Below are 11656 nucleotides of genomic sequence, written 5' to 3' on the forward strand. Positions count from 1 at the left end.
CAAAACACAAGGGAGCTCTAACCTTGGTCGAAGAGCCTGATCGTATCTCTCGTGAATCATGAGCTGGACAGCTTTTTCCAGGTTATTGAGTCAAGGAAGTGGAGGGAGATGCGACATAGAAAAAGGAGGGAAAGTCGGTGTGAGGGTTTTGAGGGAAGGAAGGGATAAGATCGCATCCTTCCTCCAACGTCAACCTCCCTCCCCTTCACGACCGAATCTCCTTTCTTTCTATCCTCTCTCCCGTCTTACCTCATCTCAAGATGGTTCTCCTCCCCTCTCGTCCACCCCTCTTCCTCCTCTTCCTCGCGTCGCTGCTGCTCTTGTCGTCGACGGCTCGAGCACACATGATCGAGCTGGCAGCTGGGAAGAAGGAGTGCTTCTTCGAGGATCTACACGCGGAGGACAAGATGACGGTGACCTATCAGGTCGGAGGAGGAGGCCATCTGGATATAGATTTCTGGGTGAGTCTTTCTCGTAGGTCTTCTGGGCGTCGAGTAGCGAAGCGAAGAGGGAAGGAGGGAGGGAAGGAAGGAAGGAGGAGGGTCGAGGATCGGCGAGGTCTCGTCGAGCTCTCAGCTCGATAGAATTGAGCTTTTTCTCGCTCTCGAGTAGAGCAGGTTGATTCATGGACTCCATGAAGACCTAGAAGCTTTAGTAGAAGTCCAGGGATGTAGGAGGAAGCGGATGGTTGAGCTCGAACGAAGAGATGGGCAGGTCAGGTCGAGCTCCCTTCCTCCCCTTCCTTCCTTCAACCTTTCAACTCGCTCCTTACGGCCTCAGCAACATCTGGATCTCGCCCGAAAGGATATCTGACCCTTCCCCTTGTACCTTTTTTGTCTATGCTCCACAGCTCAAAGACCCAAACTCCAAAATCATCTACAATCAGCACCGAAACCCAACCGGAACGTTCACCTTCACCTCCGCCATCGATGGACGCTACCAGTACTGCTTCTCGAACGAGATGAGCACAGTCAGTCCGAAGACAGTCTCGTGAGTTTTCATTTTCTTTCTTCGGGACTGCTCGAGATAGAAGGACGAGGGATCAGAAGGGAAAGAGTCGAGGTCGAGCTGGCAACAAACGAGACTCTCGAGCTCAACATCTCCTTCCCTTCTGCCCTCTAGCTCGAAGCTGACTTCCCGTTTCCTTCTCTTCCCTCACTCTCTATGATAGGTTCAACGTCCACGGAGTTATCTACGTCCCCGACGACGGTCAGACCGCTCCCATCGAGAGGGAGATCCGCGCTCTCGCCGACTCGCTGCAGGACGTGAAGGACGAGCAGGAGTACATTGTCGTGAGGGAGAGGGTGCATCGGAACAGTGAGTGTCGACATTTCACCTTTCCCCTCAGACGTATCTCGGAGGACGACTGCAAAGGAGGAGCTCTCTCTCTCTCTCGAGCTCATCTTCTCACCCCTGGAACGGGAAACTCGACGGCTCGAGCTGACCCTCGTTTCCTTCCTCTTTTTCTTGCCTTACAGCCGCCGAAAGCACCAACTCGCGAGTAAAGTACTGGAGTATCTTCCAGGGAGCGGCGTTGATGCTCGTCTGTGCTTGGCAGGTGTATTACTTGAAGGTCAGTCGACGTCGAGTCGTCCTTCTCTCTCTCTTCCACTCTTTGAACCCGCTGACTCTCTTTCCTTTTCTTCCACTTTTCGTTCCCAGGCTTTCTTCGAAGTGAAGCGTGTGATTTAAAAAACAACGGAGCTGGTCTCTTTTCTTTCTTGCTTTGTGGGGGTTGGTCGGTTGCGTCGAGGATTGGTTTAAGATCTTGATGGGACTCACTCGGCCCTCAATCTTCCTTCTTTCCAGTCTTTCATCTCGCGAGAAAGACTGTCATCTTCAGATACTAGGCTACAACGGAGACTACAACGGCTGTGGGGGGGGGGGAGGAGGCTGAGGTCGATTCGGAGATGACCCTTCTGAGTAGAGTTTGCCTTTGTTTCTTGAGCTGGACTGGAAGGGAAATGTTTACGAGTCGAGAAATAGGAGAATCCTTATCGAGATCCATCAGTAGCGATGCCGATGAGAAAAAGTTTGATCGAGCAGGAACGAAGTCGTTATCTTCGCCTAATGAGCTCGAGCTCGCCCATCCTCCCTCCCTCCTCTCTTCCCTCCCAACTCTCACCCTCTCTTCCAACCAACTCCTCCGAAAGTGGCCCATGCTCCCATGCCTTCCCCACCGCCCTCCAACTCCACCTCCCGCCCACCTCTCCTGAACCTGCTCAACCCCACCTCTCACCACTCCTACCACGACTCTCCCGATGATCCCTCTTCCTCCGTCCGACTCTCCCCCGTCCACCACCAACACCACCACCGCTCCTCCTCCTCCTCCTCCACGTCCTCGGACGACGACGACGACGACGATGACGGTCCTCCTCGGTCCTTCCTTCTAGACGCTACTCCTCGACAATCGATCCTGTTGTCCTCCGCTCGAGGGGAGGAGGATGCATTAGGAGGAGGAGGAGAGGAGGTGGAACCGTTCATTAACCCTTCCTCTAAAGGATCAACTTCGTCGTCGTCGTCGTCTTCTTCTTCCTCCTCTTCGTCGTCGGTAGAGTCGGAGTCCAACTCGGAGAGGACACGGTTGAACGTTCAGCCTCAGCCTATGTCGCTCCCTCTCCCGGTAACGACTCCAACGTCGACGACGTCGAGCTCATTCAAACACCCTCCAACAAGGACGCCTTCGAATCCCTCCCCGCTCGCTGCTGGACCGTCGTCGTCGTCGAACGAAGGAGGAGGCAAGAGCCATCATCGTCGAAGGAAGACGACCTCAGCTTCTAAAGGAGGCACGAAAGCCAAAGGACGAGGACGAGGAGGAGGAGGACTGGACGAGTACGACAAGGCTCTCTGGGATTGGGTCAACGTTCACGATCTGGATGCCTTTTTGCAGGATGTGAGTCTTCCTAGATGCATTTGTAGTTCGGGGGATACTAGGAAGAAGGAGCTGATAGCTGCTTTCTTTCTCTGAAAGGTCTACGCGTACTACAAGGGGAAAGGGATCTACTGTATCGTGCTCGCGAGGGCGTTGAACTTGATGTTAGTTGAGCTCTCTTTCTCTCTCTCTCTCTCTCAGTTCGTTTGTTTGATTTGATTTGAGCTGACTATTTTTTTCGGGTGACTTTTACAGAACCGTCGGTTTCGTCATCGTCTTCTCAACCTTCCTCCTCCGCTGCGTCGACTTCTCTCTCGTTCGAGCGAGGGAAGGAGAGACGACCTCGTTGGATCAGGTCCTCGTCCCGAGGTGTGTTCAAAAGTGAGTTCTTTTTCTCGAGTCTCTCTCTCTCTCTCTCCTCAGCTTCCTTCCGCTGAATTCTCGGCAGCTCAAACTCACGAGATGATTGGTTCGAACGGATTGCTTGCTAGCTTCTCCGGCTTCACCCTGTTCGCCTTCCTCGCCTTTGGATCGTTCTACCTCTACCAAATCGTCGCTTTCGTGCTTTCCATTCGTCCGCTGTTGACCATGTATCGGTTCTATACTCATCTTCTTGGGGTACCTGATGTACGTCCTTCCCTTCAGTACTCTCGTTCTCGAACCGATCCTCTCCGAAACCGACCTCGTTCCCTCTCTCTTCCCTCGACGCGTCTTAAGGAGGACGTCCAAACCATCTCCTGGCCTACGATCGTCCACCTTATAGGTCAGATCAGAGAATCCAACCCTCTCACTTCTCTTTCTTCTCGTCCAGGAGGACAGCAACAGCAGCAACCGCTCAAGTTGGACGCTCACGAGTGAGTTCGTTTTTCGTCTCCCATTTCCCATCTCGTCTCCCATTTTCCTCTCATCTCACCTTTCTCTCTCTTTCTTCGTTTCCCTCCCTCTTTGCTGCAGCATCGCCAACCGAATCCTCCGTCAAGAAAACTACCTCATCGCCCTCTTCAACAAGGACGTTCTCGACCTTTCCCTCCCCCTCCCGTTCCCGTTCCTGAACCGCCTCGGTGGGGGACAACAGGTCCTCACGAGAGCGCTCGAGTGGAACTTGAGGTTCTGTTTGATGGGGTACTTGTGTGATGGGGCTGGGAGGGGTGGGGTGAGGAAGGTGTTTTTGAGGGAGAGGAACAAGGACGTTTTGGTGGAGGGGTGAGTTTTTGGGTTGAGACTCGACGCGTCGTCTCGTTTTCGTTGACTGACTGACTGACTGACCTCGAGTTTTTCCTTTTCCTTTCCGTTCGATTCTTTTGCAGGTTGAGGAGGAGATTGGTGTTTATGGCCATCGTGAACGCGATTTTCGCGCCGTTCATCGTGCTGTATCTGGTGATGTACTCGTTCTTTCGGTACTTCGAGGTTCGTCGCGTTCCAAATCTCCCCTTTCCCTCCTTTTTTTTTCTCTTTCTTTCGTCCTCCCCGCTGACTCCGCACCTCTCCCATCTCTCTCTCTTCCCCATCTACTTTTTTTTTCACAGGAATACCACAAGAACCCGTCGTCCATCGGAGGTCGAACGTACACTCCCTTCGCGAAATGGAAGTTCCGAGAGTTCAACGAACTCCCTCATCTGTTCCAGACGAGACTCGACTCGTCCTACCCTATCGCCAAGAAGTACATCGATCAGTTCCCCAAGGAACGGACCGCTTTGGTGATGAGGTTCGTAGCAGCAGCAGCACTCTCGTTGGGCGTCGTCGTTTCTTCCCTCCCCCCCCCGCTCTCGTTCCTTCTGACGCTTCCCTCTCTTCCCGCCCCTTTTCCTCAGGTTCATCTCCTTCATAGCCGGCTCCTTCGCCGCCGTCCTCCTCCTCGCTTCCGTCCTCGACCCGGATCTCGTCCTCCACTTCGAGATCACCCCTCATCGAACCGTCCTCTTCTACATCACCCTGTTTGGAACGATCCTCGCTGTTACGAGAGGGATGGTCCCCGAGGACAACCAGGTGTTCGATCCGGAGATGCTGCTGAGAGGAGTGGTGCATTATACGCATTATCTGCCGGAGGAGTGGAAGGGGAGGTTGCATTCCCAGCAGGTCAGTTCGAGTCTCGTTTCGTTTCGCTTAGGCGCGAAGAGAGAGAGAGAGAGAGAGAGAGAGAGAGAGAGAGAGGTTGATCCCGATGGGTTTCTGTTTCGGGTGTGAACAGGTCCACGACGAGTTCGGTCAACTCTTCGCCATGAAGATCTCGGTGTTCCTTCAGGAAACCCTCTCGGTCGTCCTCACGCCCTTCGTCCTCTGGCTCTCCCTCCCTGCTTGCGCTCCGGCGATCATCGATTTCTTCAGGGAGTTCACGGTTCATGTGGATGGGGTGGGGTACGTGTGTAGCTTTGCGGTGTTCGATTTCAAGAGGAACGGGAACGTGAAGGTGAGTTTCGACGACGCGTTTCTCTCTCTCTCGTTTGCCTTTCTTTCGTTCGTCGAACTCAAGCTGATCTGAGTGCGTTTCCTTTTTCTGTGCAGTTCGGAGCTCCTACGGAAGTCAAGGACGAACGACTCACTTCGAAGGAAGGGAAGATGGAGAAGTCGTTTTTGAACTTCAAGGTTCGCTCGCCTCTCCCGCTCTCTCTCTCTCTCTCTCCCTCTCTTTTTTTTCCTCCCCTCTTCGTTTCCTGACCCCCACCCATCCTTCCCTTCCCCTCGCTCGCAGGCCTCCAACCCAGAATGGATCCCGACCGATCCAACGTCCTCCCTCTTCCTCTCCCGTCTAACAGACATCAACGCTTCCTTCCATCCTCACCTCCCCTTCAACAACAACAACAACAACAACAACTCCTCTTCTCGACCTGGCAGTCATCTTTCCCCGCTCTCCCAATCCCACAGCGCCTTCAACTACAACCCTCACATCGTCGTCGATCCGGATCTAGCCATGACGTCCTCGATGCTCGTGGATACCTCGAGACTCGCTCCTCATCCTCACGCTCACGCTCACGCTCGAAACGGAACCGGAACCGGAACCGGCTTGAGCGCCAACGCTCAAGGCAAACGACCTGCTGCTACCCTAAATCCATCAAACGGCTCCTCTTCCTCCTCCTCCTTCCCTCTCAACACCACCACCACCAACACCACCACCACCAACGGAGCAGCCTCCCGACGCTCTCGAAGCACCGGGAACGATCGAGTCCCCCCCGTCGCTGAGGAAGGAGAAGTCGAGTCGACCGAGCGGGACGCAGGGTGGGACGACGTGATCGGGTTGGATGATGATGGAAGGGTTGGGAGGTCGAGGTCGAGGGAGGAGGAGGAGGAGGAAAGGGAGAGGGAGGAGAGGGTTCCTGAGGGGGGGTTTGTGAAGTTGATGGGGAAGGTTTATGGGGTCAAGATGGGGAAATGAAGTGAAAGAGAGCAGGGAGGGAGGGGAGGGGAGGGGAGGAGGTTGTATTTTTTTGCACTTGCACTTGCACTACTTTGCTTGTTGGACGATTGGTTGATTGATTAATTGATGATTAACGAAGCACATGCGAGATCAATCCGATTGAAAAAAATGAAAGGAAAGGTCAAAAAAAGGAAGAAGACGAAACGAAACGAAACGAAACGAAGAGATGACCCGAGAGGGAAAGAGGGAAAGAGAAAGAGAGAGGGAGGGTACGGGTGTAAAGGGAATGCTAAGGGTAAGATCGTGAGGGAGGGAGAACGAGTCGAGAAGCAAAAGGAAAAGCTAAAACTCGGAGAGTGAAGAAAGAGAGAGAGAGAGAGAGATGCGAATTGACCCAAGAAACCTGAGAGTTCGAATTTCGAAACGAAGGAACGAAGGAAGGAAGGAAAGCAAAGCAAAAGGAAACGAAACGAAACCTGCCCGACGCGTCGTCCCACCTACCTACCCACCCAACCCAACCCCCCTCTCCCTCTATCGCTCCCACTTCGTCGTCTCCTTCGCCATCATAGCCGCCGTACTCTGCCTATACCCAGGAAGAGGACCCGTCGGTCCAGCGATGGAAGCTCTCGCGACTCTCACCGGTCCTCCTCCCACCCCAGCAGCCAACGAAGCTCTCGCCGCGTTCGAAAGAGGGACGTTCTTAATCTTCGGCGAGTTCCCCCCCCTCCCGCCGCCGCCGCCGCCGTTCCCCGAGTTCTCCAGCAGTCTCCTGGCTCCACTTCCCAGAGCTGGTTTCGGTGCTGTGCTGGTTCCTGCTGGGAGGAGAGGAGGAACGGCGACGGCGCTTGAAGGAGGTTGAGACGCGTTGGGGGATCCGGAAGGCGAAGGGATGGGGATGAGACTCGTTCGACCTCGTTTGCGTTCGCTTCGGACGGGTCCGAGTCCTCCTGCGACGGATTGACGACGTTTGGATGGGGAGGAGAGGGGTCGAGAGAGGGAGAGGGATTCTCGATGACGAGGACGTTGGGGAGTGGCACCGATTCGAGAGGATGAAGAAGGAGGAGGAGCTTGGCCTTCTGGGAAGAGGTTGAAAGGTTTGGTGTAGAGGGTGGTACCGTGGAGAGAGGTGGTAGGTTTGTTGGGGTTGGAAACGTTGTTTTCGCTGAGAGGTCGACGAGAGTTGGGTTGAGGAGGGAAGTGTTCGGGAGAGGAGACGACTTCGCCTTCGGGGAGGGAACTGAATTTGGAGGGAGGGAGGCGAGAGGTCTTGAAGGAGGAAGCGAAGCTGGTGGTTTTCGGAAGGGCGAGAGGGCGTGCTGTGGAAGTGGAGGCGGCGGGGGTTGGTTTGAGAGGGAAGGAGAGGATGGGAGCTTCGGCTTCTGGTTTGTCGTCCTCCCATTCGGTTTCCTCCTCGATCGACGAGGTTCCCATGCTGATCCTCTTCGCATCGTCTATCGACCCTTCTCCAGCCTCGTCCTTCCATCGGAAAGCCTTCTTCGCTCCTCCAAGACCCAGCGTCGAAGGCTTGTGAGCCTTCCTCGGGGAACGCTGCCTGCTCGGAGACGGACCTCCAAATCCGTTGTTGTGCTTGAGGTTTCGACGGGCTGGGGAGGGAGGAACGGTAGAGAAGGAGGAGTTTCCGGCGAGCGAGATCCGACCTGCCCTGACGGGAGGTTGAGAGAGAGGGTGAGGTTGGGTTGCGGAGAAAGAGGTGTTGGCGGCGGTGGAAGTGGATGAGACGTGATGAGGGTAGGTGGGAGCCGAGAACACGGAGGTAGAGGTGATAGGAGCTGTGGCTCGAGGAGGGGAGACGTGGAAGGGAGCGGTGGGAGCGAAGATGGGAGTGGGAGGAGGGTGGAAGGTTGTAGGAGCCGATGAGATCGAGGGAGGAGGAGCTCGAGTGGATTCGGCCTGAGTAGGAGCGAGGAGACCGTCGAAGAGGATCCCGTTTGATTGAGCAATATCCGAGAGCGACCTTGAGGCTTCCTGAACCTCCAAGACCGCTGGCGAATCGTCTCCCTCCCAAATTGCCGTCGCACCGTCCAACCTCCCCTTCGCCTCCTTCATCACCGTCATCGTCTTCGCAAAGATCTTCCCAAACCCAGCCAACCTCTCAGCCTGACAGCCCGCCAACTCCTTCAGCTTATCCTCCCTGGCTCTCGTCCTAGCCAACTCCATCTCGAGGTTCGACTGAGACGCGATGGCCTTGACTGCTCCGACGGCGACCTCGTCGAGTTTGTCGAGCCGTCGCTCCGTGACCATCCGAATGACCATGTCGAACATGCTCGTCGACCGATCTGCCGACTGGATCCTCTGCTGGAGAGCTGGAGCTCGAAGGAGCTCCTCGTCGGCGCGTCCGATCTTCTTGAGGACTTCTCGTTCGGCGGTGAGAGCGGGGGCGAGAGGAGTGCTCGACCGTTCGATCTCGGCGATCCTGGCTCGGATGGGTCGAAGTCGGGCCTCAGCAGCGAAGAGGATAGCCTGGCAGAGAGCTCCGTCGACGATAGCCTCCCTCGTGGCGAGGACCTTCTGAGCGACGTCCGCGTTGGCTCGTTCGACCTCCGACTTGGCCTCGACTGCCTTCCTCCTCTCCGCGTCTCCTGATTGCGACGACGTCTCGGCCAGCCTCTTCTGAAGCTCTGCGACGGTAGCTGAGAGTTCCGAGATCTTGACCAGGTACTGCTTGACGTGCGTCGAGACGTTGTAGGTGTTCCGAGAGACGACGGTCTTGATCTGCTTCGCTCGGTTGGCGTACTTGAGCGTGTTCTGGGTGTCCTCGTAGTGAACTGACGATGGCGAGACGCAGACGATCATGACGGTCTTGCAGTTTCCTCCGAGAGAGAACTCGAGGAGTCGAGTGAGCTTGGAGTCTCGGTAGGGGATGTGGTTTCGACCGGCCGTCGACCTCTGGCAGAGCGCGTTGATGCAGTTTCCGAGAGCTAGAAGCGACTTGTTGATGGCTGATCCTTCCTTCATCCTGGCTCCGAGGTTGGAGGTCGCTGCTGCTCGTTCGGATCCTGCGAGATCGATGATGGAGAGCGTCGCTCGAGTGGCGGATCCGTCGACTCCTGCCGCCCTCGACATGGTCTTGACGTTGATCTGGAGAACGGCGTGGGACCTCGACGACGTACTGTTGGCGTTGGTTCTCTCCGTTCGACGACGCTTGTTCCCGAGATCGATCCAGTCCTGGATCTGAGCAGGCGTTTCCGGACGAAGCTCCTGGAGGTTGACGACCGAGATCTTGGAGTTGCCGTCCTTTCGAAGAGCGAGACCGGAGGCGGGAGGTTGTGGAGGAGGGTTGTCTTCGTTGATGAGGAGGTCCTTGATGGTTTCGTTGTAGATCTCGAGGTAGGAGACGGTGATCTCGGCTGTGATGTCGGCGGACTTCTCCTCGATGAGGAGGAAGAGTTGATCCATCGTCCGTTGAATGACTCCCTTCTCGACGAGCATCTTGTCTCCGGTTTCCTCGTCCGTAGAGTAGTGACCGTTGATGGTGTGAGTCTTCCCGCATCCAGTCGCCTAGGGAGGGAGAAGGACGAAGGGAGAGGAGATAGGAGAGGAAGGAGGAGAGGTCAGCTTCGACTTCCTTCCTTTCCTTCGTTCGTTTCAAACAAGAGAGAAGTAGTTCCTCCACTCACTCCGTAGGCAAATACCGTAGCGTTGTATCCGTCGAGAAGTCCAGGAAGGAGAGGAAGAGCTGTCTCTCGGAAGACTTCGTCCTGGGTGCTCTCTGGCTCGAAGACTCGGTCGAAGAGGTAGCTGGGAAGGAGAGAGAGCACACACGGTGAGCTTTTCGCCCTCTTCAGCACATGGAAATAAGACCAGAAAGGGCTCACCTAGCATCCTTGTAACGTCTTCCTCCTGGAGCTTGTTGAGACATCCTGTTGGCCGTCTTCTCCTCGGCGGTGTTGTTGGGAGGAGGGTCGAAGATGATCATTCGACTCGGCTTCCATGGTTCTCCGTCCTTGTACTCCTTCATCACGTCTGTTTCGAAGAGGAAAAGGTCAAAGTTTAGCAGATGACCTTCTGCTACACGTCGCTGAGTCGTCGAGAGGGCTTGTAGTACTCACTGACGATCTGGTTCCAGCCCCGTCCTCCATGCCCAAAACCGATAGGGACCTCCTTCCTCGGAGTTCCTGAGGTAGCGAGCGATCCTTCTCCTCCACTACCGAAAACAGAGACCTTCTGTTCTCCAGGTATACGAGACTGCTCCATGTCGCTCAAGGGACGGACCCGAACTTGAAAAGGAGCGAGGGAGAAAGAAGGGATCCGTTCAGCTCGTTCCGTTGTTGACACCTGCTTCCTCTTCTTTTCCCCCTGAGGTTCTTCCGTAAACGACGAGTTCGAAGCTCACCAGTGACTTTGATAGAATCCTGAGCTTCCATTGTTCACGCGAGATCGACGAGAGAAGGTGGTAGAGGAGGGAGGGAGGGGACCAAAAGAGAAAGGAGGGAAGGGAGGGAGGAAGGGAAGGGAAGGGTTTGCGAGTTTGAGGGTTCGACTTGAGAGAGTATAGAAGGCCGAGGAGTGCGAGGAGAGAGTCGAGGGTATATAGGATGCTCTTTTGAGAGGTCCGAGATGTTCAAGATCGACCTAGAAATCCGTCTTGAAGTGGGAAGAAGAGGAGGAGGAGGAAGGGGGATGCTGGTTGAAGGAGGAAGGAGAGCGCGCGAAGAGAAACAAATCAACCAACCGTTTCGTCGCTAGGGGCCTTTCTCGACGTGTATATATATCGACCTTCGAACTGACTCTTCAACGTGATTCTTCCGAACGTGTAATTTCCAGCTCAGCAAAAAATGTCAGTACTCAACTCAAAACACGGAAGCAAATCACTCGTCCCGATCGAGCGAGCTCACCCCTTTGTTCTCCTTCCTCTCCCCAAACCATCACCTCCCAAGTTCGTCTGTCGTCCCTCCTCCAGCTTCGTTTTTTTCTTTCGATACCCTCTCTGACCCTACATCCACCATCTCTCACAGCCATGTCATCCCCTCTCCTCCAGTCTACGAGCTCAAGCTGCAGCGAAATGGGTGGCCGAGTCGTTCGATGCAGCTCAACTCAGCCTCAGCTCCCAGTCGAACTTCTGGACGCCATCTTCCAGTTCTGCGATCCAAGATGCAGCCCTTCGATACATCTTACTTCTAAAGCCTTCGCTCAGGTCAGTAGAGCGTTCTCCTCGAAGTCGCAGATCGGACAGAGGACCGGAAGACAGACGAACCCAATTCTGACCTCTCTCCTTTCTCTTCGCTCTCAGATCATACGGCCTTACCTCTTCTCTCACGTCGTCATGTATGCTCACCCAAGGTGGTTCGTTGAAGGCTACAATCACTTTGCAGAGTTTCTTCATCTCGCTCCCTTTGTTCGGTGGGTATAGACGTTTGCCTGTCTTCTTCCTTTCTCTTTCGTTCTTCCCTTTTCCCTCCTCCGAGTCTTTA

At 55.0% G+C, this 11656-nt stretch overlaps 5 protein-coding genes across 5 annotated transcripts; 4 read left to right on the forward strand and 1 right to left on the reverse strand.

Moving 5' to 3' along the window:
• The first annotated feature begins 192 nt into the window (after window positions 1-192).
• Window positions 193-2142, forward strand: BDY24DRAFT_400231 (emp24/gp25L/p24 family protein). The gene is made up of 5 exons (XM_076641931.1): window positions 193-461; window positions 851-990; window positions 1172-1317; window positions 1479-1573; window positions 1663-2142. Exons 1-5 carry the CDS (start codon window positions 261-263, stop codon window positions 1690-1692), a joined length of 612 nt encoding a protein of 203 aa, XP_076493512.1. The 5' UTR covers window positions 193-260; the 3' UTR covers window positions 1693-2142.
• On the forward strand, window positions 2075-5654 carry ATG9 (autophagy protein ATG9). The gene is made up of 11 exons (XM_076636332.1): window positions 2075-2893; window positions 2972-3036; window positions 3128-3253; window positions 3364-3499; window positions 3590-3726; window positions 3827-4075; window positions 4180-4279; window positions 4399-4577; window positions 4684-4948; window positions 5061-5279; window positions 5375-5654. Exons 1-11 carry the CDS (start codon window positions 2168-2170, stop codon window positions 5525-5527), a joined length of 2355 nt encoding a protein of 784 aa, XP_076493513.1. The 5' UTR covers window positions 2075-2167; the 3' UTR covers window positions 5528-5654.
• BDY24DRAFT_182291 (uncharacterized protein) lies at window positions 5302-6199 on the forward strand. The gene has a single exon (XM_076636331.1). It carries the CDS (start codon window positions 5576-5578, stop codon window positions 6047-6049), a length of 474 nt encoding a protein of 157 aa, XP_076493514.1. The 5' UTR covers window positions 5302-5575; the 3' UTR covers window positions 6050-6199.
• Window positions 6200-6736: 537 nt separating this feature from the next.
• On the reverse strand, window positions 6737-10867 carry BDY24DRAFT_400246 (kinesin motor domain-containing protein). Its single transcript, XM_076641932.1, has 5 exons — window positions 10579-10867; window positions 10295-10462; window positions 10061-10208; window positions 9863-9983; window positions 6737-9743 (listed from the first exon to the last, which is right to left on the reverse strand). Exons 1-5 carry the CDS (start codon window positions 10607-10609, stop codon window positions 6756-6758), a joined length of 3456 nt encoding a protein of 1151 aa, XP_076493515.1. The 5' UTR covers window positions 10610-10867; the 3' UTR covers window positions 6737-6755.
• A 326-nt stretch (window positions 10868-11193) lies between these two features.
• BDY24DRAFT_400248 (uncharacterized protein) lies at window positions 11194-11654 on the forward strand. The gene is made up of 2 exons (XM_076641933.1): window positions 11194-11379; window positions 11476-11654. The coding sequence occupies exons 1-2, from the start codon at window positions 11203-11205 to the stop codon at window positions 11593-11595; spliced, it is 297 nt and encodes a 98-aa protein (XP_076493516.1). The 5' UTR covers window positions 11194-11202; the 3' UTR covers window positions 11596-11654.
• The last annotated feature ends 2 nt before the right edge of the window (window positions 11655-11656 follow it).

This window comes from Mrakia frigida, assembly GCF_051309035.1.
Source record: "Mrakia frigida strain ATCC 22029 unplaced genomic scaffold BDY24scaffold_34, whole genome shotgun sequence".
Classification (NCBI taxonomy): Eukaryota; Fungi; Basidiomycota; class Tremellomycetes; order Cystofilobasidiales; family Mrakiaceae; genus Mrakia; species Mrakia frigida.

Coding starts and splice junctions, on each gene's coding strand:
- ATG9 (XM_076636332.1), top strand. CDS start 2,168: ATGCCTTCCCCACCGCCCTCCAACTCCACCTCCCGCCCACCTCTCCTG. Junction 3,727..3,826: donor CTCAAGTTGGACGCTCACGA/GTGAGTTCGTTT, acceptor TCTTTGCTGCAG/CATCGCCAACCGAATCCTCC. Junction 4,578..4,683: donor CGGACCGCTTTGGTGATGAG/GTTCGTAGCAGC, acceptor CCTTTTCCTCAG/GTTCATCTCCTTCATAGCCG.
- BDY24DRAFT_400248 (XM_076641933.1), top strand. CDS start 11,203: ATGTCATCCCCTCTCCTCCAGTCTACGAGCTCAAGCTGCAGCGAAATG. Junction 11,380..11,475: donor CTTCTAAAGCCTTCGCTCAG/GTCAGTAGAGCG, acceptor CTTCGCTCTCAG/ATCATACGGCCTTACCTCTT.
- BDY24DRAFT_400246 (XM_076641932.1), bottom strand. CDS start 10,609: ATGGAAGCTCAGGATTCTATCAAAGTCACTG. Junction 10,463..10,578: donor GGATTCTATCAAAGTCACTG/GTGAGCTTCGAA, acceptor CTCCTTTTCAAG/TTCGGGTCCGTCCCTTGAGC. Junction 9,984..10,060: donor AGACGTTACAAGGATGCTAG/GTGAGCCCTTTC, acceptor TCTCCTTCCCAG/CTACCTCTTCGACCGAGTCT.
- BDY24DRAFT_400231 (XM_076641931.1), top strand. CDS start 261: ATGGTTCTCCTCCCCTCTCGTCCACCCCTCTTCCTCCTCTTCCTCGCG. Junction 991..1,171: donor GTCAGTCCGAAGACAGTCTC/GTGAGTTTTCAT, acceptor TCTCTATGATAG/GTTCAACGTCCACGGAGTTA. Junction 1,574..1,662: donor GGCAGGTGTATTACTTGAAG/GTCAGTCGACGT, acceptor TTTCGTTCCCAG/GCTTTCTTCGAAGTGAAGCG.
- BDY24DRAFT_182291 (XM_076636331.1), top strand. CDS start 5,576: ATGGATCCCGACCGATCCAACGTCCTCCCTCTTCCTCTCCCGTCTAAC.